Genomic DNA, 23,790 nt, shown 5'->3' with positions numbered 1-23,790 from the left:
CATATTTCCTTCCTTCTTCTTGACCTTATCCCACTCATGTGGGGTCGGCACAGTATTTTCCATTTCGTTCTATCATTTGCCATGTCCACTGACACTCCTCTCCTGTTCATACTATCCTTGACACACTCTATCAATTTCTTCTTAGGTCTTCCTCTATTCCTGGAACCTTTTATCTTTAATGCCCTTTGAGTGACGTCATTTTCATCTCTTCTTAAAATATGACACATATTTCCATACCACTATTATGTTATATTGTATACCTGACTGTATATTTGTCATAATATAACGGCTAAACCTTTGGGAAATATAGTTACTGACTCGATGTTAAATACAGGCGCTTGCGACATTAAATCGAACAGAAATTTTGAATTTTGATTAATAAAAAAATGTTTTCAAAATCACTTACGAAATAACTTTGAAAGTCACTTACGAATTCAACATTTCAGAAGGTTTTACTGTACCTGTAAAAAAAAGAGTTAAAATTAATTCAGTGAGAACCTTTACTTAAAGTATATTACAAAATATTTCAGCCGTATTATATTACCGTATTATATTATTTCTAAAACATTCTTGGTGAATAACTACAGGATTAAAAAAAAACAATACATACAATTGAAGAAAGGGTATTAAAAATGTATTTGCAACTAACCATTCCGAGAAAGCATCGGTTCAACTTTGAAATGATTCTATGGACACTATTGTTTCAGCGTGGTGTTAAAATTTCTCACAAGATCCATACAATTGACTTTATGGCAGTATTACAAGAGAAATTGTAATGAATGTTATCTCTGTACAGATGTCCTGAATAGGGATTAGGGCCCTACCTGGCTTCAAGGTTGAGTTTAATGATACGGGCGATATCCTAAAACCATTGCCTCATTGATTGATTCTGAATAACTATGAATATTTTAGAATATTTAAGATCACCATTTGGTAAATGTGAAATGCTTTTCTAATAAATAAATTCTTTATTTCAATAACTTACATACATGGTTAAGTTTTACAATAAACATTAAAAAGTATTAAAAAATAGGTAACAATGATGTCTGAGCCAGGATGTAAAACATCCTGAGTTAAAAATATAGCTCAAAACTAAACCACTAAACAAAAACAATTACTACAAATTTCTATTCTATGTGAACTATGCTGATATCTTAGTAAGATTTACTTTGACCCAAGTAAGTATGTATCAATCGACCCTACAGAAAGTATCTATAAAAAACATCGTCACTTATACGTATTTAGGTATTTCAATACGCCAATTGGCAAGGCATACTTTTATTCCAAAATATAACTTTACGTTGTAAATTACGATAGTCGCTTCGACGAAGAAAAAGGAGTATTCGCTTGGTATTTAAAAATAACACGTTAAAATCTTTACACATTAGAAATATATTCTTTTATTCGATTAATTATTGTATGTATGTGCGAAAATGATTATATTTTATGTAAACATATTCATTAAACATATTGCTCATTTATTTCTACGAGTATGTAGGTAGGCACATATTGACTAAAGAAGATGCGGATTTATTCTTTCTGTTAAACTAAAGAAATAAAGAAAATAATATTTGCCAAAAACATGAGTACATATGAATTGTTGTTAACATGTGTAAAACCTATATGTTTTACCGAATATATGTATGTAAAGAAATAAAGGAGCAGCATGCGACCCACTACAAATTACAAACAAGCAATAATTTATGCTATCTCTAAATTCTATCCGAGTTTATCATTGAAGAAATAATTTAAAGTATAATAACATTTATCCGTTAACAAAGACTTGAGGTGCGTTTGAAGTAGATTTAAGTTTAAGCTTTTATATTGATTTGGAATTACATAGATACATGAAATGTAAATTGTGTTAAAGCAAATATTTATCATCACAATCTCATAATGATAATCGAAAGTTTTCTTCTAGTCGACGTAGTTTTAGAAAACAAACAGAAAAAAAAAATGTTGAAACTTCAATGATTTTATATGAAAACAACACTTAGTTCAGCCGGTCAGATCGCTAGATTTTCACATATTTTAATTTGTTTTTAATTAAGTAATTTTAGTCCTAATGTATTTTCAATTTTCAATATATATTTTTCTATCGACAAACAAATATTTGCATGTACCCACATAGAATCCACAAATGTCAAATTGTTCGAAACAATTTAGGACAATGACGCTATTAAGAAATTGCCATGCTTAGCTGATCTATTGTCTAATTCCGGGTATGCTACTTTTGTTTTTTGACAACATTTAGAGGGGATAATAGGGGAGGGGGGGGGGGGGTGTTGTAGTCTATATAAAGTGGTACTTTGCATTTTTTGGTTTATTCTCAGTTCACCCTCAATAGTGGCTGCAGATAAAAGTTTTGAAAATTCGGCGACAAGCTACTGGAAAAGTGCTATTTTTTATATTTTTTCATATCAGTGGTGATTTTTTTCTTTTGGACTATGAGTGGATTTGGATCTTTTTATTGGGACGCGTGGCATAAGTTGGTAAGTAGTATCTTATATTCTAATTTTAAATATCTATGTATATAAATATATTTTAATTATTCACTAAATTGTTAATAATATCAATTGCATTAGCGATAAGTCCGCCTTTGCACTCATTATGTTTGAATATCTTGTTGTAACTGTACTCCTTTGTGAATGGTGCAATAAAGAGTTTATCTATCTATCTAATATCAGTTGCTTAATCTAAGAAGGAAATCAAATACTGTCTATATACATTTTAATGTTTCATTTTTGTAATAATAAGGTTTAAATCGCGTACCAATAATTTCCTGCTATAGCTCATTTTAACGCAATTGGCACAATGTGATAAGTGAATCTGAAGGCACTTGCCACTAGCATTAACGACGTTAGGGCTCCGTCCCATTTCTGCGTCGTACTCCATCTCGTCGCGTGGCCACACCATCTTGCTCCTTTGTTTTACATTACACATACGTGGAAACACCCCACAATTTCTGCGTTGTACTCCGCGTTGATCTGCCAATGACCACCAACGTAACAAAGGACGACGGAACAATGGGGTCGCTTTATATGTATGTATTTTTTCGCATAGTGTGACACACAAAATAAACTTTAAGAGTTGCGTTGTTTAAATAGGCATCAAGCTGGACGGAGTACGGGTTTGGTAATTTTGCCATTACTTTAGAATAAAATTGAATAGTTAAAATTGTTGATAAATTTCATATAAGTAATGTAACGGTGGGAATTTCGATCTCGACAGTGGATCGATATTGGCCATTTAGTCATTGATATTGGCTTTACACGATTCTATGTCAACGTCACTGTCACTTGACAGGTGTCAAGGGCGGTGTTGATATCGTACAAAATTTGCATCTGTTTATGGAAATTAATTGGTAAATATCAACAAGGTGATTATTTATGTATGATAAAGTCTTGCTGAAAGACTGAAAGAAGCAGTTTCCTTTAAATTAAAGTTTTATTATTTTTCTGTGCTGAGATATTTTAGCCAAGCCAAGCCAAGCCATTTTAACCAAGGACAAATTTATTAAGTATTGTAGTTTCAGTAAGACATTTTTAAAAGCTTCTATTTAACAAATAAACTTTAATAGCAAGTCAAATTTGACCAACGTCCCGATTGACGGGACCCGATTGACGAACTGAATTTGACAATTCAGTTGAATTTTTTAAAATTTGCTTTTATAACTTCCCTCGACGGTGTTCTTTAATAGGTTCGACATTGGAACCTTCAAGAAAAGAGTCTTATCGCTCTATAATTCTTCATATTATTAAAAATATTATTTTCCTATTTTGTTTTATTTTCAACAAAAAACAATGAAATTTGGATTTATAGTAAATGTAATTAAAGTATTTTCAAATTTTTTGGAATTAAAGTAAATTCACGGGTAGTAACCATTGCAGATCTTTATCATTAACTTATTGTTCTTTTGTAGAATTAGGAGGACGAATTTACATCATTATTATATACGCCATTAATATAATATAATACGTAACAATGTCATAAATCCATTACATATGTTATGAGGATACTGCACTATGCTTGGGCCAAACATTATTGTCGTTTAGTACCTTTTTACAAAGTACTTCTTTTATATAATTTAATTTTTTTTTTGTCCGGCGAATCAAGAATACATTTAGGCAATTTATTATAAAAACGGATACAGTTCCCAACAAAATATATTCTAACTTTGGCTAACCGATGCCCGGGGACAAACAATTTATCTTTTTTAAATAAGTTTAAATTTTTCCGGACATGCATAATGTTGTCAAATATGTATTGAGAGGGTAAAGTTAAAATTTTATCTTTAAAAAAAATCTCCCTTCTCCTCAAACCATACATAGCACGGATTGCTCTTTTTTGTAAAATGAAAATAGTGTTAATGGTGCTAGCACTCCCCCAAAGTAGTATCCCATAGGACATTAAGCTATGAAAATAACTAAGTAAACTAATCTAGCAGTCGCCACGTCCGTCAGTTGTCTGATTCTCCAAACTGCGAATGCCGCGGAACTAAGCTTTTTAGATAGGCCATTAATATGAACATCCCATTGCAATTTGGAATCAAGGGTAATTCCTAAGTATTTGGTGTTACAAGAAGAGAAAGGGTCCTAGAATTGAGCCTTGTGATACGCCAATTTTTATATTGCAACCATTTGATTTAACGTTATTAATATCAACAGTTTGTAACCTATCTTTTAAGTAAGAAGCCGTACTGACTAAGCTTTCGCAAAAGTGTTTCATGATCTACACAATCAAATGCTTTAGAAAGATCACAAAATACTCCGATGGCATCCTGTGAGTTCTCCCACGCGTTGTAAATATGACTGACAAGAGCCACTCCCGCGTCAGTTGTACTTTTTCCGGCAGTGAAGCCATATCGATGGCCGTGGAAAAGATTATGGGTCTTAAAATGATGTAGCATTTGATTGAGCGTTATCTTTTCAAATACCTTGCTTAATACGGGTAATATGGAAATTGGTCTATAATTGCCAGGCTCCGATTTTTCACCTTTTTTGAATAATGGAATTAATTTACAATATTTCATTCAATCTGGGAAAGTACCTTGGTCAACACATTGATTAAATATAAAAGCTAATGCTACAGCTATGACATTGATTATATTTTGAGTTAAACAAACTGAACTTTCTTTATCGATAAAATATAGATTCACAAAAACTACAATATATTATTTATTATATTAATTATTATATATTGGAAATTGATCAGATGATCAGTCATCTGATCAATTATCATAATTATGAGGATACTGCACTATGCTTGGGCCAAACATTATTGTCGTTTAGTACCTTTTTACAAAGTACTTCTTTTATATAATTTAATTTTTTTTTGTCCGGCGAATCAAGAATACATTTAGGCAATTTATTATAAAAACGGATACAGTTCCCAACAAAATACATTCTAACTATGGCTAACCGATGCCCGGGGACAAACAATTTATCTTTTTTAAATAAGTTTAAATTTTTCCGGACATGCATAATGTTGTCAAATATGTATTCAGAGGGTAAAGTTAAAATATTATCTTTAAAAAAAAATCTCCCTTCTCCTCAAACCATACATAGCACGGATTGCTCTTTTTTGTAAAATGAAAATAGTGTTAATGGTGCTAGCACTCCCCCAAAGTAGTATCCCATAGGACATTAAGCTATGAAAATAACTAAGTAAACTAATCTAGCAGTCGCCACGTCCGTCAGTTGTCTGATTCTCCAAACTGCGAATGCCGCGGAACTAAGCTTTTTAGATAGGCCATTAATATGAACATCCCATTGCAATTTGGAATCAAGGGTAATTCCTAAGTATTTGGTGTTACAAGAAGAGAAAGGGTCCTAGAATTGAGCCTTGTGATACGCCAATTTTTATATTGCAACCATTTGATTTAACGTTATTAATATCAACAGTTTGTAACCTATCTTTTAAGTAAGAAGCCGTACTGACTAAGCTTTCGCAAAAGTGTTTCATGATCTACACAATCAAATGCTTTAGAAAGATCACAAAATACTCCGATGGCATCCTGTGAGTTCTCCCACGCGTTGTAAATATGACTGACAAGAGCCACTCCCGCGTCAGTTGTACTTTTTCCGGCAGTGAAGCCATATCGATGGCCGTGGAAAAGATTATGGGTCTTAAAATGATGTAGCATTTGATTGAGCGTTATCTTTTCAAATACCTTGCTTAATACGGGTAATATGGAAATTGGTCTATAATTGCCAGGCTCCGATTTTTCACCTTTTTTGAATAATGGAATTAATTTACAATATTTCATTCAATCTGGGAAAGTACCTTGGTCAACACATTGATTAAATATAAAAGCTAATGCTACAGCTATGACATTGATTATATTTTGAGTTAAACAAACTGAACTTTCTTTATCGATAAAATATAGATTCACAAAAACTACAATATATTATTTATTATATTAATTATTATATATTGGAAATTGATCAGATGATCAGTCATCTGATCAATTATCATAATTATCTCTCTCAGGAGAGAAAGATAAAAATTCGATGAACAACTTGAACGATTGAACAAAAAAAAATGATGGCAAACTTTTTATAAATATATAATTACTGCAACAAAGTATATAATTATAATATTTAATTTAAATATTTCTATTGAAAAATGCATGTGAAAACTCATATGAATGTGGTTGCCATTCCGAATATCTTACCATTTCTAGGTTGACCATTTAAACTGATACTCATTTAAACTACTTGCTAATTATCATTAATACTTAAAATATTTCAGCATCTATTTTACTATTTTCTGATAAAATATCATATTGTAATCTGACAGATAATTCATTTTTACTGTTTTAGTTCGCTTCTGTGAGAATTTCGGCATAAAAAATGTGAAAATACCCTCTGTGATATTTCAGCTTATATTCTGTTTACCAAATTTCATAACAATCCGTTCAGTGGATTTTGCGTGAAAGAGTAACAAACCTACACAGAAACTTTTGCATGTATAATATTAGCAGGTTTAGTAGAACTTATTTGTAAAAAAAGTAAACAATTTGGCTGTTAAGCATTACATCAAATATTGCAAGATGTAGTTTAGTATTTAATTGATTAAAATTTATTTTGTTGTACATGTTCAAAGGATTATCTTAAACATATTCACATCATTACTAATTCTAGTTCTTCGGTTAGGTCAGATCCTATTGACTGTAAGACCCCAAGAACGATTATTTACTCAGATGAATTGGGCATTAACTTAGGTCCGTTGGTGTCAAATTACACTACACAAAGTGTTAGCAATATATGTATGCCAGGAGCTCATATTTCTCAAATTATGTCTAGAATAAAATGTGAAAAAATAGACAGTAATACCACATTAATATTAACTATAGGTAATGCCTCAAATGTCTCCCGTTTAGACATTACAAATTGCATTGATATTTTATCTGAAATAGAGAACTCGGGTGTTGGTCAGATAATATTTAGTCTATTTCCTTTTACAAAAAATATCTCTAATAATAAGTATATACACTCCATAAATACATGTATATACAACTTGACTTGGAAATTTAAAAAATTATACATTTTGGACCTGAATAAATATATAAATAATTGCATATATAACCATGGTACTGTGTACCTATCTTATAGATTTAAGCTGACCATTGCTAAACTCTTAGCATTTAATATTTATAGACCCGTTATAGCCGATATAACGAAATTACCAAATATTAGTACAAGTACTAATAATTTAGTTTTAAACTAGATAATAAGACAGCGGTGAAGCCCTCCTATTTAAATCTTATACATCAAAATATCCAGGGCTTCACCAGCAAATTCAATGAAGTTTGTTTATATTTAGAAAATAATAGTATTGATATTTTCTGTGTAACTGAACACTTTTTTAGAAATGAAATTAAATTAAATTTTCCCGATAAGTATATATTAGCAAGTGCATTTGTAAGACAAAATGCCGAACACGGAGGATCATTAATACTATTAAATAAGAGTTATAAGTATAAAGAAAGGAAAGACATAGTAAGTCTATCAGTTGAATGTACTATAGAACTTTCTTGTGTGGAGTTGGATAAATATATTATTATTTCTGCTTATAGACCTCCATCAGCTTGTTGCGAAACTCTTTTAGACGTTTTGGAGGAAGCACTCAGGCGAGTTACATCTAACAATAAGCATATAATTTTATGCGGTGATTTTAATATAGACATTTTAGTTTCATGTTCGGAAACCAATGGATTTAAAAATCTACTAGACTCATTTAACTTAAAGCACACATTCTTTGAACCCACTAGAATAACCTCGACCTCAGCCAGATGTATAGATAACGTTTTCTGCGATTGCGCTGTTTATAATCAAAAACTGTTCGCCTGTCTGGGGTCTGACCACCTGGGTCAACAGGTATCACTTATACGTGACGGAGAGTCTGACCTAAGCACCGCTCCTGTAACTTGTAGGCCTCTAACTAAGCAACGTAAAATGCGTTTTCGCGAATCCGTTTATAACAAATTGCCAGATGTAGACCTCACAAAAAACCCGAATGACCAATACAATGAGGTGTTCAATATAGTAGAAAAAGAATTCAAAAAATCTTTTCCTATCAAAACTTTCATCAAGAAAGATAAACTTAACTTTTGTGATTGGGCCTCAAACGGTATCTATATTAGTAGAAACAGACTTTATGAACTTTATGGCCAAAAACAGTACAATCTTAATGCGGAATTCATAACATATGTTAAACGCTATTCTAAAACTTTTAAAAAAGTATGTTCTGTCGCGAAATCTTTGTATTTAACTAATAAAATAAAAAATTCGAGTGATAAGATAAAGACCGCCTGGTCCATCATAAATAAAGAGACTGGTAAAATTAACACGCGCGACGTAAATTTTGTATTAAAACTTGACGGTAAAACCATAAGTGCAGATGACGAAGTTTCCAACGAATTTAATAATTTCTTTTCCAACATTTCTAAGAATATCACAGGATCCCTTTTCTCTTGCTCCTATGCGGCAGATGATCTATTAAAAAGAAATGCTCCGGACCCTAAGTCCACTTTTACATTCAGACATATTACACCAGATGAAATTATATCTGCTTTTAAAGCCCTAAATGTTAAAAACACTGAGGACCTGTGGGGGTTTTCCGTCTCAGTATTGAGCAGCATAATTGACCTGATTGCTCCTCACCTAACCATAATATTCAATAAATGTATATCTGAAGGCGTGTTCCCAGACTTAATGAAAATAAGTAAAGTAATTCCTCTATTTAAACAAGGCGTTAAACATGATCCCACAAACTATAGACCTATTTCTATATTACCCACTCTAAGTAAAATATTTGAAAAAATTATTTTCAGTCAACTTGTGTCGTATTTTAATATAAATAAAATTTTACATAATCGTCAATACGGTTTCACCAAAGGTCGTTCAACTACTGATGCAGCAGCCACTTTAGTCGAAATAATTAATGAAGCTTGGGAATCCAAGCAAGATGTCGTAGGTATTTTCTGTGACTTATCGAAAGCTTTTGACTGTGTAGATCATAATATACTCAAAAATAAACTTCAACATTATGGTGTCACTGGCGCGGCTCTTAGTGTTCTTTCGTCTTACCTAGATAATAGAACACAGAGAGTAGAAATTAACAAAACAATTTCCGATAGTGCACCTGTTCACATAGGCGTACCTCAAGGCTCCATTATCGGTCCCTTTTTATTTTTGATTTATATTAACGACCTCCCATGCCTTGCCCAACATTTATGCGAAGTAGTTCTATTTGCAGACGATACATCCTTATTATTTAAAGTCGATAGAAAAAGTGAAAACTATAACTTTATAAGTAATAGCATGTCGGTAGTGCTTAACTGGTTTACAACCAACAACTTAGCTCTAAATACAGAGAAGACAAAATGTATTAAATTTTCTCTCTTAAATAACTCGCACAATGTTATACCTTTAACAGTAAATGGTAAAGCTCTGGAATGGGTACATAGTACTAAATTCCTGGGCATTACTGTGGACGACAAATTAAAGTGGGATAAACATATTGAAATCACGGCCAAAAAACTTAGTACGGCAGCTTTTGCAGTGAGAAGGATCAGACAGTGTACGAACATAGATACAGCTAGACTTGTGTATTTCAGCTACTTTCATAGCATTATGTCCTACGGACTATTAGTTTGGGGTAATGCAGCTGACATAGGAAAAATTTTTGTATTACAGAAAAGAGCTATCCGTTTTATTTATGGGTTAAAACCTCGAGATTCTCTTCAAGAACTCTTCAAATCAATTAACATCCTCACTGTGGTATGTCAGTATATCTTTGATGTGCTTATTTTTGTCAAATCAAATTTACATTTATATAAAAAATTAAACGAAGTAAATAGTGTAAACACTAGAAATAAGCACAAACTTTGTATGAATAGATTCAGGCTTAAAAAGGTTCGGCGGTCTTTCGTGGGTCAAAGTGTAAAATTATTCAATAAACTCCCTGCAGAGGCTATTAATCTGCCAATGAAAAATTTTAAAATTTATGTTAAGAAAAATTTAATGGATAAAGCGTATTACACAATTAACGCCTATTTGACTGATAAAAACGCTTGGATCCTCCCGACAACTTTGCCACTCCACACATGATCTCCTAATTTTTATTTTACTGTTTTTTATTATTTTATTCACAATTTTGAATTTTGTTATAATAATTCGTATGGCATTTAAATTTTATTTGTAAAACATGTACGTGATTTGAGATCTTCAAGTGTCTGAATTATACTTCTATTTCGACGAATAAGAATTGTAATTATGAAGTCATGGGAATCGAGTGTGTCATGCTCACTCAAATGGTCAATCTGGTGGTGGCGTCGTGGGCCGGGTCGTGAGGTTCCCTCTATTATGGTTGAGCTACGCGATGGCTGTCCCATGCGTCAACTCGTGAACGGGTGCTGCCAGAGGGAACTGGTCATCTCGTTTCTCATATATTTTCATGTAAGTTAATTGTGTTTCACATCGATATATATATATATATATATATATTATAATCAGCACTCGGATCACAATCATAACCTGTTTTGATATACCTTTTGACTATGTACATTATGTACTTTTATATATTATTAGAAAGAAAAGAAAAAAAAATTTTTTTGTAAGAAACAATAATGGTAAGCCGATCTGGCATGATAGGGACCAACACTGTTCAAATGAGTTTCTTTCGGCATTTCTTCTCAGCAGTGGTCGTTCCGAAATGCCAGTAGTTTCTAGCTTGTGAGAAATAACTATAAATTTAAAGATTGACGAGAAAAAGTGCCTGTGAAGGTCTAATTTCTGAATAAATGATTTGAATTTGAATTTGAAAAAACATAAATGTCCTTATTTGTAATTAAGTATGTGTTTATAAAATTTTATTTATTTGTTATAGCACCTGGCTCCCGCAGCGGCCAGCAGGAGCGATGAAGATGATGATAACGTATGTATTTAACCGGTTAAATATTTTATAATAGTTCGCTTTCATTTTATGAGTTACTTAATTTTAAGAATACAACTCTAGCTATATAGTTTATATAATAATAATGTGTAGCCCTTATACGCATAATTCTTAAAATTTACGATTCCCGAAATAGCGGATTCTCAATGTATCCTTTGGATACAATCTAGAAAAAAATGCATCTAATTATTTGCATAATCAAATGTAGTTATTATCTTCGAAATAAACTGATATTATAATGTGATAACTTGGTCGCGGCATAATTATATTTATACTTTCTGTATGTGCTTTATGATAAAATATTGTGTACAATAAAAAAATTCATTAAAATTAAATTAAAATTACAAAAAAAAAAATATACTCTTTATTGCACGAAGAAAATACATACAAAGAAAGCAGTGAAATAGAGAAAGAACGCGTACAAAGGCGGACTTATCCCAGAAAGGGATTTCTTCCAGTCAACCAAGTATTTGAAAGTACAAAATTCAACACACAAAGTAAGGTAGCGTAAAATAAACGTGCAATGTGAAGAAAATAGAAGTACACGAAACATCAAGTTACAACAAGCAATGAAAACTTTATACTTTATTAAAACTACACACAATAAATACAAAAACAAAATAATAAAAAATATAATAAAACCATATATAAAAACTAATATAAATAATTAATTATAACACTCAAATATCTGAGGCCTGTTCATAGTGTCCCTTCAGCTGGGATTTAAAAGAGGCAAGTGAAGGAGCCACCTTTATTTCATATTATTATTCTTTTGCATGGTATAATATTGATAAATTTATTAAAAATAAAAATATAACATTTTTCTTCAGGAGGCGAATTTACAACGAAAAAGGCGGGAATTGATAAAACTCCTTGAGACTCCCGAACTGAATGAATGTTTCGCTTGCAACAAACTAAGATGTCGTTGTCCAGCATACTCTCACAGCAGCTCCTCATTCAACACTGATCAGTCATCAAGCTCGAGCACAGATAGTGTTGATGGACCGCCAGTCCCGCCACCTGCACATTGTGTGCCCAAACCCGAATGGGATGATAAAAGTGTCGCGGATTGGATCAGAGCTTCCACTTCGACTCCTAACAATACCAACGTGAGTCGCGATACAAAAAAATTTTTCGAACATAATGTCATGGAAAATCACCAAGTTGTGCCACAGGCGACTGGCGGTCCCATTGTAATTAACAGAGAGTGGCCGAGAACAATTTGGGATGAGAGTGCTGATGAAGGGAATTGGCCAACCCAAGATCCGTAAGCGCAGAGTTCGGTGCAAGCGTTCTTCAGGAGCTTCAGCGAGGTCGCTGGCACTTCAGGCACTTCAAATACGAAACCTTGTTAAGGTAACTATTTTTTAATTATCCACTAGTTTTAATTTCACACTATCAGACAGAAATTTTAAAAGTCAATGAATAATGAGATTTAAAAAATAACAATCCTTCTAAACGATTAAATTATGAAACCTAATATGTCAATATTTTGCTTGTTACAGGTATTAGATCGGTTAGTTCATTAGAGTATCTTCTAAGAAAAATTTATAAAATGTTGTTTCAAAATTTGCGATTTTAAAGATCAAATAAAAATATTTTATATCAAAATTTAATAATTTAAAAATAATTGGAATGAAACTAAAAAGATAATTATTTATGAAGTTTAAAAAACTTACCTAATATTGTTAACGAATGAGTGGACGGAAATGTAAATTTTTATGAACGGAAGCATGGGTGATTGATGAATGAGTTTGACGGTTTTTTAATAGTGATATGAAAAAGTAAAAAATAATTTGATTATTATAATAAAAATACAGGGTTACCTATGAAACACCAGCAACGTAGCTAATGTCATATGCAATCCTGCTAATATTATAATGCGAAGGTTTGTGAGCATGTATGTGTGTAATGTGTATGTATGATTGTTATTCTTTCACGCAAAATTTACTGGACGAATTTTTGTGGAATTTGATACACGGGTGAATATATCCTGGAATAACACATAGAGTATTTTTAATTCCCAGCCCATTCTCACTCAGCGAAGCCCCGGGGCGCAGCTAGTTAAACATATCTATGAGTTTTGATGAACTACATAGTTTTTCATTCACACCAAAATAATATTCATAGTCATATCAATAAATTACTATGTACACATACATGTTACTAGCTACGCCCTGGAGTTTCGCCACCGTGGGAATTTGGGGATAAAAGTACCAGTGATAATTCAGGTTATATTCTACCCGTGTACCAAATTTCATAACAATCCGTCCAGTTGATTTCGCATGAAAGATTAGCAAACATACACCCATACATCTTCACAAACTTTCTCTTTTATAATATTAGTAGTATTATTTTGGATTAAGACAATTCTAATCTAACATCTTTTCCAAAATTTTCACCCGCTAAAAATATGTGCGGTTTTGTGTGACGAAATGTTTTTGAGTGGGTGGACATTTTGAAAAATATGTTTTAAACCAAGGTCAAATTTTGTTATATAAATAACTGTGAAGTACTGAATTTATGCGTCTGAATTGTCAATTTGATGACCATCTATTGTACACCAATATTGTGACTATACTCTGTTTGAAGACATGCAGAAATCAGTCAATGACCCGAAAGTCATCTCTCTGTTGTTTTTTCAGTCGGAAGTACAACCCTTATTGCAAATTAACCGTTATTTACAACTGCGTTAGAACACTATGATAACAATTTAATATGCAGTTGCCTCTGTACATCGAGATGCAATAGACAACAATTATTTGTGGTTCATTAGGATATTTTCTCCTAAAACTGGGATAATAAATGATTCACGAGAGAAAGTAATTTACGCGTGTCTTAGAAATAGAGTTTAGTGAATAGTGTAGCGAAAGTTAAATTATTTAGACAGTCATAATAAATTGCTAATATTTTAATCCGAATAATGTGCTACTTTGTATTTTTTAAATTCATGACCTCCATGTTGGCATGGTTAGAGCCAGGTATATTAATCTTGATACAACCAATTTTCATGTCGATGTACAGGGTAATGAGTTAAGGTGATACATAACTGCACACTAGCGCCACCATCACATTTTTAGCAATGTCTTTTGTTTATTAGCGATCAATTACACAACGTAGTCACAGTCTACTAAACAGAAAACGGTGGCCATCAAAATCTTTATATTAGATTGTGACTCCATTGTGTAATGGAAAACTATAATACTTTGCAATTAATTCCTTTATCTAGTGTAGAATAATATGGAAAGAGGTTTTTTTTTAGTTTTAGTAAACTAAAATGTTGTCCAGCGTACTCCTACAGAAGCTCCACACTGTCTTATAAAGAATAAGATGCGAATTGACAAAACTCCTTGAGAGTTCCGAACTGAAAAACTAAGATGTTCGCGTCCAGCGTATTCCTACAGAAGCCCCCACACTTTCTTACAAAGAATATGGCGCGAATTGATAAAACTCTTTGAGAGTTCCGAACAGAATGAATGTTTCGCTTGCAACAAACTAAGATGTCGTTGTCCAGCGTACTGCTGCTCCACGCTGTCCTGCCTGACCAGTGTCACTTCTTACTCGTCATCAATCAAATCATTCAACACTGATCAGTCGTCAAGCTCGAGCACAGATAGTGTTGATGGACCACCAGTCCCGCCACCTGCACATTGTGTGCCCATACCCGAATGGAAATATAAAAGTGTCGCTGATTGGATCAGGGCTTCCACTTAGACTCCTAACAATACCAATGTGAGTCATGATTCAAAAAATTTTTTCGACATGGACGATAATGTCATAGAAAATCAACAAGTTGTGCCACAGGCGACTGGCAGTCCCATTGTAATTAACAGAGAGTGGCCAAGAACAATTTCTCAATTTCTGGGATTCTCAGCCCAAAAGGCCGATGAAGGGAATGGCCAACCCAAAATCCGTAAGCGCAGAGTTCGGTGCAAGCGTTCTTCAGGAGCTTCAGCGAGGACGCTGGCACTTCAGGCACTTCAAATACGAAACTAAATCCAAAAGGGTATACTTATTTTTCTTTCCAAATTATTTTACACGAGATAAAGGAATTAATTACAAAATTTTATAGATTTTAGTTACACAATGTAGTCACAGTCTACTAAACTGAAAACGGTAGCCACCAAAATCTTCATATTAGACTGTGACTCCATTGTGTAATGGAAAACTATAATAATTTGCAATTAATTCCTTTATCTAGTGTAGAATAATATGGAAAGAGGCTTTTTTAGTTTTAGTAAACTAAAATGTTGTCCAGCTTACTCCTACAGAAGTCCCACACTTTCTTACAAAGAATAAGGCGCGAATTGATAAAACTCCTTGAGAGTTCCGAACTGAATGAATGTTTCGCTTGCAACAAACTAAGATGTCGTTGTTCAGCGTACTCCCACAGCAGCTCCACGCTGTCCTGCCTGACCAGTGTCACTTCTTACTCGTCATCAATCAAATCATTCCACACTGATTAGTTATCAAGCTCGAGCACAGATAGTGTTGATGGACCACCAGTCCCGCCACCTGCACATTGTGTGCCCATACTCGAATGGAAAGATAAAAGTGTCGCTGATTGGATCAGGGCTTCCACTTAGACTCCTAACAATACCAATGTGAGTCATGATTTAAAAAATTTTTTCGACATGGACGATAATGTCATGGAAAATCAACAACTTGTGCCACAGGCGACTGGCAGTCCCATTGTAATTAACAGAGAGTGGCCAAGAACAATTTTGGATGAGAGTGCCGATGAAGGGAATTGGCCAACCCAAGATCCGTAAGCGCAGAGTTCGGTGCAAGCGTTCTTCAGGAGCTTCAGCGAGGTCGCTGGCACTTCAGGCACTTCAAATACGAAACCAAATCCAACAGGGTATACTTATTTTTCTTTCCAAATTGTTTTACACGAGATAAAGAAATTAATTACAAAATATTATAGTTAATCTACTAAACTGAAAACGGTGGCCATCAAAATCTTCATATTAGATTGTGACTCCATTGTGTAATGGAAAACTATAATACTTTCTAATTAATTCCTTTATCTAGTGTAGAATAATATGGAAAGAGGATGTTTTAGTTTTCAATAATAAACATAATAAGTTGGAAAAAATGTGATGGTGGCGCTAGTGTGCACTTATGTATCACCCTAATGTGCTCGTCGAGGTACTAGGTTCGACGCCCAAGGCTGGAAAATAGTCACAATTATTTTCTTAGAATTGTCTTCTATTCGATGTGTATTGTATTATTTTTTAGTTTGTGTCCGTAGCCGCGCCGGGCCCACCACGCGTTAGACGATAAATACATATGTTCGATGGGCACAAAAGTTTTTGTGTATGATGTATGTTGACCATATATGAATTTACTCCTAGTATTTTGCCGTTTGGATTGTTCTCAGTGCGTTTCGACCGCTGCGGCCGCACTGTAAATACAATCCGTAAATTTTCTTGAGAAAGGAATTATTTACAATATCAATCATTCATAAAATTTGAAAAATCGTAATGACAGTTAGATCGCAGCGCTCGAAACACTCTGACAACCACCAGTTTCATCCCTAAAGTCCCACCTAGTAAATAGATGCGCCGGACTGTTTGCGTCAATCTGGAAAAAACCGGGAGTAAACCCGTGTCCGTTTGTGTCCATCATTTTATTACTGTGTGAGTCAGTTTCATTTTTGTTTACCACATAGGTATTACATTATGTGAAGAAAATACCTGCATACAAAATGTTGGAATGTGTATGTAATAATAGAGAGCTTTGTATTAGCGTAATATAGTTGATAAAATTGTAATTTTTATAAAATAATTATGTAGGTACTGACATTAATAAAAAATTATAATGATTTATAATTTCTTAGTTTTATTTTATTCCTATTGACAAATTATAATTAAACCGCTTGAGTCTGAATCTTTTTACTTAATCGGATGATTATGATTTTTACATATGTATCTGCTATAGTTTCAAATTTCGTTTCAATTTTTAAAAATTCAACTATCGTAAAACCGGTAAATAGGCGTTCTTGTAAAAGGTCACTAGCTTTTTTTTTACAGACAATCATTCCTTACAGTTACCCAAACCGATGTTACTTTTAATTTTTTATTTATTTACAAATTATATACTTATATTAATTTATATACAACTGTGAACTGCTAACGTTTTACTGTAAATATTTTGTTTTAATTTTGTGGGTAAATAGCTTGTGATGACGAATTTATTATCCTTGTTATATTATTATAGTGTCAATAAAGATTTATTATTATTATTATTTGTATCTCTCAAGAGTTTTACGGGCCGTAGCCCGGTCCTTTGAGGCTTGCTTTACAGTTTTATGCTAGAAAATATATGTCTAATATAATGACATATATTTATTGGTTACATATAGGTGATATTAACTTAAATACACTATTTATATATCGAGCGTATGATAATTTTCAAAACATTGTTTAGCAATGCAATGTACTTTAACACATTTTGCAAAAAAAAATTGCTTTCTTGTGGCACATTGTAATCTACTTTCCTTATATTTAATAATAATGTCCAATGAGGTATGATAAAATATCACCATACCTCAAAATTTCTCCAAAATTCTGACACTTGCGACCAACTTTCAGATTCACACTTTTTTTAATGTGTTTCAAGTAAACCAGTCGTAATAGTCAAGCCAAGCGTTATGAAGGGTCATATTTTGGGCCAGTTAATACCTGAATCTTATTCATAGATAAAAGAAATATGGTCATACTAAACAGTGAGAAATTAGTGAAAAATACCATTTTTTCCGCGTATACAAGTTCAATACAATGCTACATTTTTATCACACCTGTCTACTCCTCCCATGTTTTCATTAAAAATCTTATAAGGGCTGGTTGATCGATACTTAGGTATGTATCTTTTTATTTTTCTATGGGTGGATCGCACTTTCCTGGCAATCGATGAAACAGGTACTACGGCTGTTGTCATTCCATTTACAAATTAAAATTTGTTCATTTCTTGTGGACATGTGCTTGTAGGCTCCACGATCTCTTTTCTTCATTTCCTTTTGACGGGAGAGTAACATTGGGACAACCAATTTTCCCTAATAGTACCAGTAGCTTTCAAACCTCTTACACGTAGTACATCGATGAATGGGATAGATGTGCTTCCGAGTTAGCGAAGAACATCAGCGCACTGCCAATCGCACTAGCGCCCAGTAATCTCATCATCGCATAAACAATTGAAAAAATACATAGGATCTTTATTCATTATAGCTTCCTGCTTTTTGCCATACCTTAGTTTGCAGGTATGTCTCATGCAATCCATTTATACAGCTTATTTTTTGGTACAACTGTTTTTTTGAAAGCCAGAAGGAGATGGGACTGGCGAAGACATATTGTCGGAGAATCTAGTTGGGAAGTACTTATCTCATCTTGACGAAGTCGCCTTCGGTTAGACAATTGAGCCAATGTTAGCTCGTCATCACTGTCACTATCACTAGATAACTCACGAAAATGAATCTACTATCCTGGCAAGTTGTGGATCAACACGACATTTTCATCACCAGAATCTTCATCTGTTCCGTCAGCATTACTATTTTCGGGTGGTAAAATAGTGATAATGTCGGGTATAGGTTGATCATAACCTTTTTCCAATTCCTCAATAGTTTCATTGAGTGTCAGGCTCCTAAAACAACAATTACATTTCTGTAGATAATTTAGTTGCATTGGTAGGTATTAGGTTATTGGTCGTTATAAAGAACACGAAGTTTGTTTACCATAAATCAATATGTGTAATTGAAAATATGTACATTTTTTAATATTCAATTATTGTCTACGTAGTTATCTAAGACATATTCACATTATTTTAGTATCATAGTAATTCACACGAGTAAGTTTGTATATAATATGTTACAGGATGTAATATTTAAGCTGCACTATCGGAATAGTTTGTAACTGTAATGGTGGTAGTAAGATGATGAAATAAATAATAAAAAAAAATACGTAAACTTACCTTGAATAACTCATAATTTATCACACAAAGTTCTACGTATAAAATTATCACACCAAACAAAAGCAATGCACCCACAACTGTGCTCAACGGAATGACGCGTTTGTTGATTAAACCATGGCATAAATAAGTTTTTATATTAATACCCTAAATTGTCAGATTTTTTTAATGTGGCGTTCGTTTAAAAGTAGGCTAGCCTGAAGTTAAAATGAAGTGAAGTGAAGTTGAATCTTGTAGTAGTGTGTACTACACTGGTAAGATTACTCAATTAGACTACTGGGAATAAATGTTAACGGTATTACTGGGGTATTATGTAATCTGTGCATGGGGTATCATGTAAATCGAACATGGGTTCGATTCTAGCGCTGACAAATCTTTTTTAATAACTATAGCTTTTATCTATGGCTCCGCCCGCGTAAATTTCCCACGAGAACAGTTATTTTTCCGGGATGAAAGGTACCAGATGTCCTACGTACTTCAAACTACCAACAACATATAACATATATGCTCACTTAAAAATGACGAACTTTCATATAAACTGGCAACATCCTTTTAGCCGAGGTCTCCTAGTCATAATCTACCTTCCTGCCAAATTTCATCTTCATGGGCTCAGTAGTTTTAGAGATTTCGTGATTCGAGTGAGTGAGTGTTTTTTGCTTTTATATATATAGACTAGCTTTTGCCCGCGGCTTAGCCCGCGTGAATTTCATAGCAAAATCTCAGTAATTTTTTATCGCATACTCTGTAAGACTGGTAAATATATGATTAATAATAAAAAATAAAATAAAAATAAAATAAAATAAAATGATTCAAATTCGCATTTTTTCTCATCTTTAGTTCAATTTTCTGTTTCCCGCTGCGTGTCTCGTCCCGCAAACTTGTCCAATCCCTATACAATGTAGATTGAAGAATAGAAGCAATATACCTAGAATATATCTTAGAAAGACGTGGTATAATCGAGCACCCGTTGTAAGAAATGACGATGTCTACAATTTTCTTCGTGGCCTAATGGTCATCACGCCGGGCTGCGACACGGGGACCCCAGGTTCGATACCCGGTCAGGTCATCATGGAAAATGAAATTTTTCAGACCGACCTGGGTCATGGATATTTATCTATATGTGAATATGTTATAAAACATAGTATAATCGCTCAGTTAGCAACCCATAACAAAAGTCTCGTACTTACTTTGGGGCCAACGCAATCTACACAGATTGCGTTGGCCCCAAAGTAAGTACATATCACACGATATGTCTGTATATAGAGAGTAATAATATAATATACTGTGTCTGAATATTATATTATTACTCTCATTCTACACGTTAGACAGTTAAATCCGTAATTTTCTTGCGAAATTGAAGGTATACAAGAAATCGGTAATGACGGTCGTTGCTAATCGTTCGCCGCCATTAGCCGTTGGAATGGCATGCGTGAGCGCAGCTTGTGCTATCATTTGTTAATGTACAATTAATATTGGTACCGAATAAAGTAACTGTTAGCACAATTTGTGTTTGTGACGAACTTGCTAAAGTGATACATTTTGATCGGTGAGTAGATTTTTTGATGTGTTTATTAAGAGTAGATAGATATGCTGGGTCAAGTCTATACGACCGTTTTTAAAATGAATAGTATTCAAAAAATTATATTTATTATCTGAAACTAGGCTAGCGGACCCCGGGCTCAGATGTTCAACGGCTGCGAAAGAAACCCGGAAAACGCTCAGATAAAATATAAATTCACAAAAACTCGACGAATTTTTTTGGATGTTGATCTATTTCTTGTATTTTTCAATTTCTTATTTTAAAATACATGATGTATCCACTTGCGTAATGTGTCTACTTTGCAAACGAATTACTGAGAAAAAAGGTATTTTGAATTCTCAATGTCATTTTTGAATATATCTTTAAAATATTACGTTTATTAAACGTATCGTACCTAACGAAGCGGTGGTGGTGTAATGCCTGTGGATCGAAAGGTCCCAGGTTCGAATCCTACTCGTGCTACATGAGTTTGTATACAAATCTGACTCATATATAGTAGTTTTCATCGACCACCACTTGCTTCCGGTGAAGGAAAACATCGTGAGGAAACCTGCACACTGGTTCATTATTATTAACTTGTGTGTGAAATGGAGAAGGCAATGGCAAACCACTCCATTAATAATGCCAAGAAAGTTGTTGAGTGTGTTTCATTCCACGTAATGACCACGACCCTCAGCCATGAGGAATACGACTACGAAGAAGAAGAATTAAACGTATAGTTTTTGTTTAATTTTTGTTGTGATTAAAGTGGTTTTTTAAATCAATTGAATTATTCTGTATACGCACATTACGCACGACATAACAGCGTAAATATAAAACTTTGAAACATAAAACTAAGGAGAATGTTACTACTTATTTTAATAGATTTTTTTTAGGAAACCCGCGACTGAAATAAAACAAACGCGGAATTAAAAGGTATATGAATAAGATGTGACATACCTAAAATTGAATTTACAGTTAAAATAGGATATTTTGCGCTCACTTCATTGTTTGTGCCCATCGGACCCGCGATGCAAGTTCTTTGTTCAGTGTAACACAAAACCGTACGGGTATTATCCATTTTTTTTATTGACCAGACCCCTCAAAATTGATTGCAGACCATGGCGAGCCCCAGCCAAGACATGGAACTGATCTACGACTCCGTTCACTCCTTATTAGAACCACCATCGCCGGCGTACACAAACGTCACTGTCCGGCGAGCGTTCATCGTGTGGATGTACTGTGGCCAGAAGAATAACTTTCAGCGAGTGTGCGATTATTATCACTATCTTGAAGCTATGGTGAGTTTACATTTATGGTTCTATAAAGAGAAATGGACCTTTTGAAGTGGTACATGGTGATTAAAATATATGAATCTTGTGGTTTCAAATTAGCAGATGATATTTTAAATATGCAGTGAAGTTTTATTGAAAATCGTTTATTTATAGGATATTAGGGATCCAGTCCGGATTCAAACGAGATCTATCAACTTTCGGAAAATAAATTGTCAATCAAAATCTGGCATCAAAAATTGTTCCGTGGTTTAAAAAAAAAGAAGATTAGAAACAGAGGTGGCGAATTTGTTTTATACTATGTTGTGATTTTCTTCATTTCAGGAAGATACATTGTCGCCAGAAGAGAGAGCTCTGAGCCGCCATCACGAATTCAACATGTTCTCCAACCATCCACCCACATCCAGATTCCTCAACGATTACTTCCCAAAGCTGTACTCCCATCGCGTAGAACCTTCCCACATCGAGAAGCTGGAGGCAATTAAAAACGAGCAATGTGTGTTCAAATTGGAAGGCTTCAGCGAAATCCCGCAACAGAAAGTCGCGACACAAGAAGAAATATTACAAACAAGCAAAATAGTGAGAAGGTATTGCAAAACCAAAATGATTCCTTTAAAGAAATTCTTTGACGAATTCAAACAGTTCGCGACGAGATGCGAACTGAGTCACACTGTTAATAACGTAGCTTATTATATACAAAGGAAAGGTATACGAGCTGAATTGTATATTGTTAATAATATGCCAAAGACTTTTAGCTTTTTGGATACTTCTACTATTATTGAAGATGTAGTTACTCCTATTGTACCGAAACCTAAAGTAAGTAAGGTCGGTCACGTTATTGGAGCTAAAGACGTTAAGTTAAATCCTACTTGCGCAGCGTTTTTCAATTCTTTCAACAAGAAATATTTAGAGAATAAAAGTGTGCCTGCCTCACCATTGATCGATCCGGATAGTTTCTACAATGTAAGTCGTGATAAAATGAAGTCACGCTCCGTTGAAAGTCTACTTTCCAAGAATTTTAATGTGAAATCCGAAGACAGTTCGAATTCATTTTTGAATTTCGACGAATTCACGAAGATCAGAAGAATATGATAATTTTAATAATTTTGAATCGTGTGTGATCATTATCAATCAATTGATATAATTATTATATAGATATTTGACTATTGTATGTTGCCACGATGATTGTTTATTTAATACATGATAATGTTTGAATGAAGAATATTTTAAAACTATTGACATTGAACTTATAAAATAAATATGATTTAAATTAAAGGTGGTTTATATTATTACTTTTCTCTAACGACAACTACACAAAGCTCTGCCAAAACATTTGTATAGCACAAAAGATACACAAAGTATAGTATTGATCCTGGTTCAACCACTTCTCAACGTATAGTTTTATACTAAGTTTCAAAAGGACTAGTGCTGAAGGGCAGTTAGCAAGTTAATTTAGCAAATACAGGTTCGATGTTTGATTAATTTAAAATTGTAAACAAGAGAAATAATTATGTTAAAAATAATTAATTCGCTTTTTAATGTGAAGCTAAGTAC

General features: G+C 33.5%; 2 protein-coding genes and 1 long non-coding RNA gene across 6 annotated transcripts in view; 1 reads left to right on the top strand and 2 right to left on the bottom strand.

The window, feature by feature from the left end:
- Positions 1-23,790, bottom strand: part of cpx (complexin) — a 249,353-nt gene that overhangs the window by 74,678 nt on the left and 150,885 nt on the right. The gene's annotated exons all lie outside the window — the stretch shown is intronic.
- Positions 2,336-23,511, top strand: LOC128680582 (uncharacterized). 2 transcript variants are annotated; one of them, XM_053763821.2, is made up of 4 exons: positions 2,336-2,492; positions 11,395-11,442; positions 22,063-22,245; positions 22,561-23,511. In XM_053763821.2, the coding sequence occupies exons 1-4, from the start codon at positions 2,448-2,450 to the stop codon at positions 23,326-23,328; spliced, it is 1,044 nt and encodes a 347-aa protein (XP_053619796.1). In that variant the 5' UTR covers positions 2,336-2,447; the 3' UTR covers positions 23,329-23,511. The 2 variants fall into 2 exon arrangements, with proteins under 2 accessions (XP_053619796.1, XP_053619797.1); XM_053763822.2 differs by lacking the exons at positions 2,336-2,492; positions 11,395-11,442 and adding an exon at positions 20,812-20,971.
- LOC135309959 (uncharacterized) lies at positions 17,728-19,678 on the bottom strand. Its single transcript, XR_010370232.1, has 2 exons — positions 19,429-19,678; positions 17,728-19,101 (listed from the first exon to the last, which is right to left on the bottom strand). It is a non-coding gene; the product is annotated as an uncharacterized LOC135309959 (long non-coding RNA).

The sequence above is a fragment of the Plodia interpunctella genome, chromosome 24 (genome assembly GCF_027563975.2).
Source record: "Plodia interpunctella isolate USDA-ARS_2022_Savannah chromosome 24, ilPloInte3.2, whole genome shotgun sequence".
NCBI lineage: Eukaryota > Metazoa > Arthropoda > Insecta > Lepidoptera > Pyralidae > Plodia > Plodia interpunctella.
This window is presented reverse-complemented; position numbering and strand designations above follow the sequence as displayed.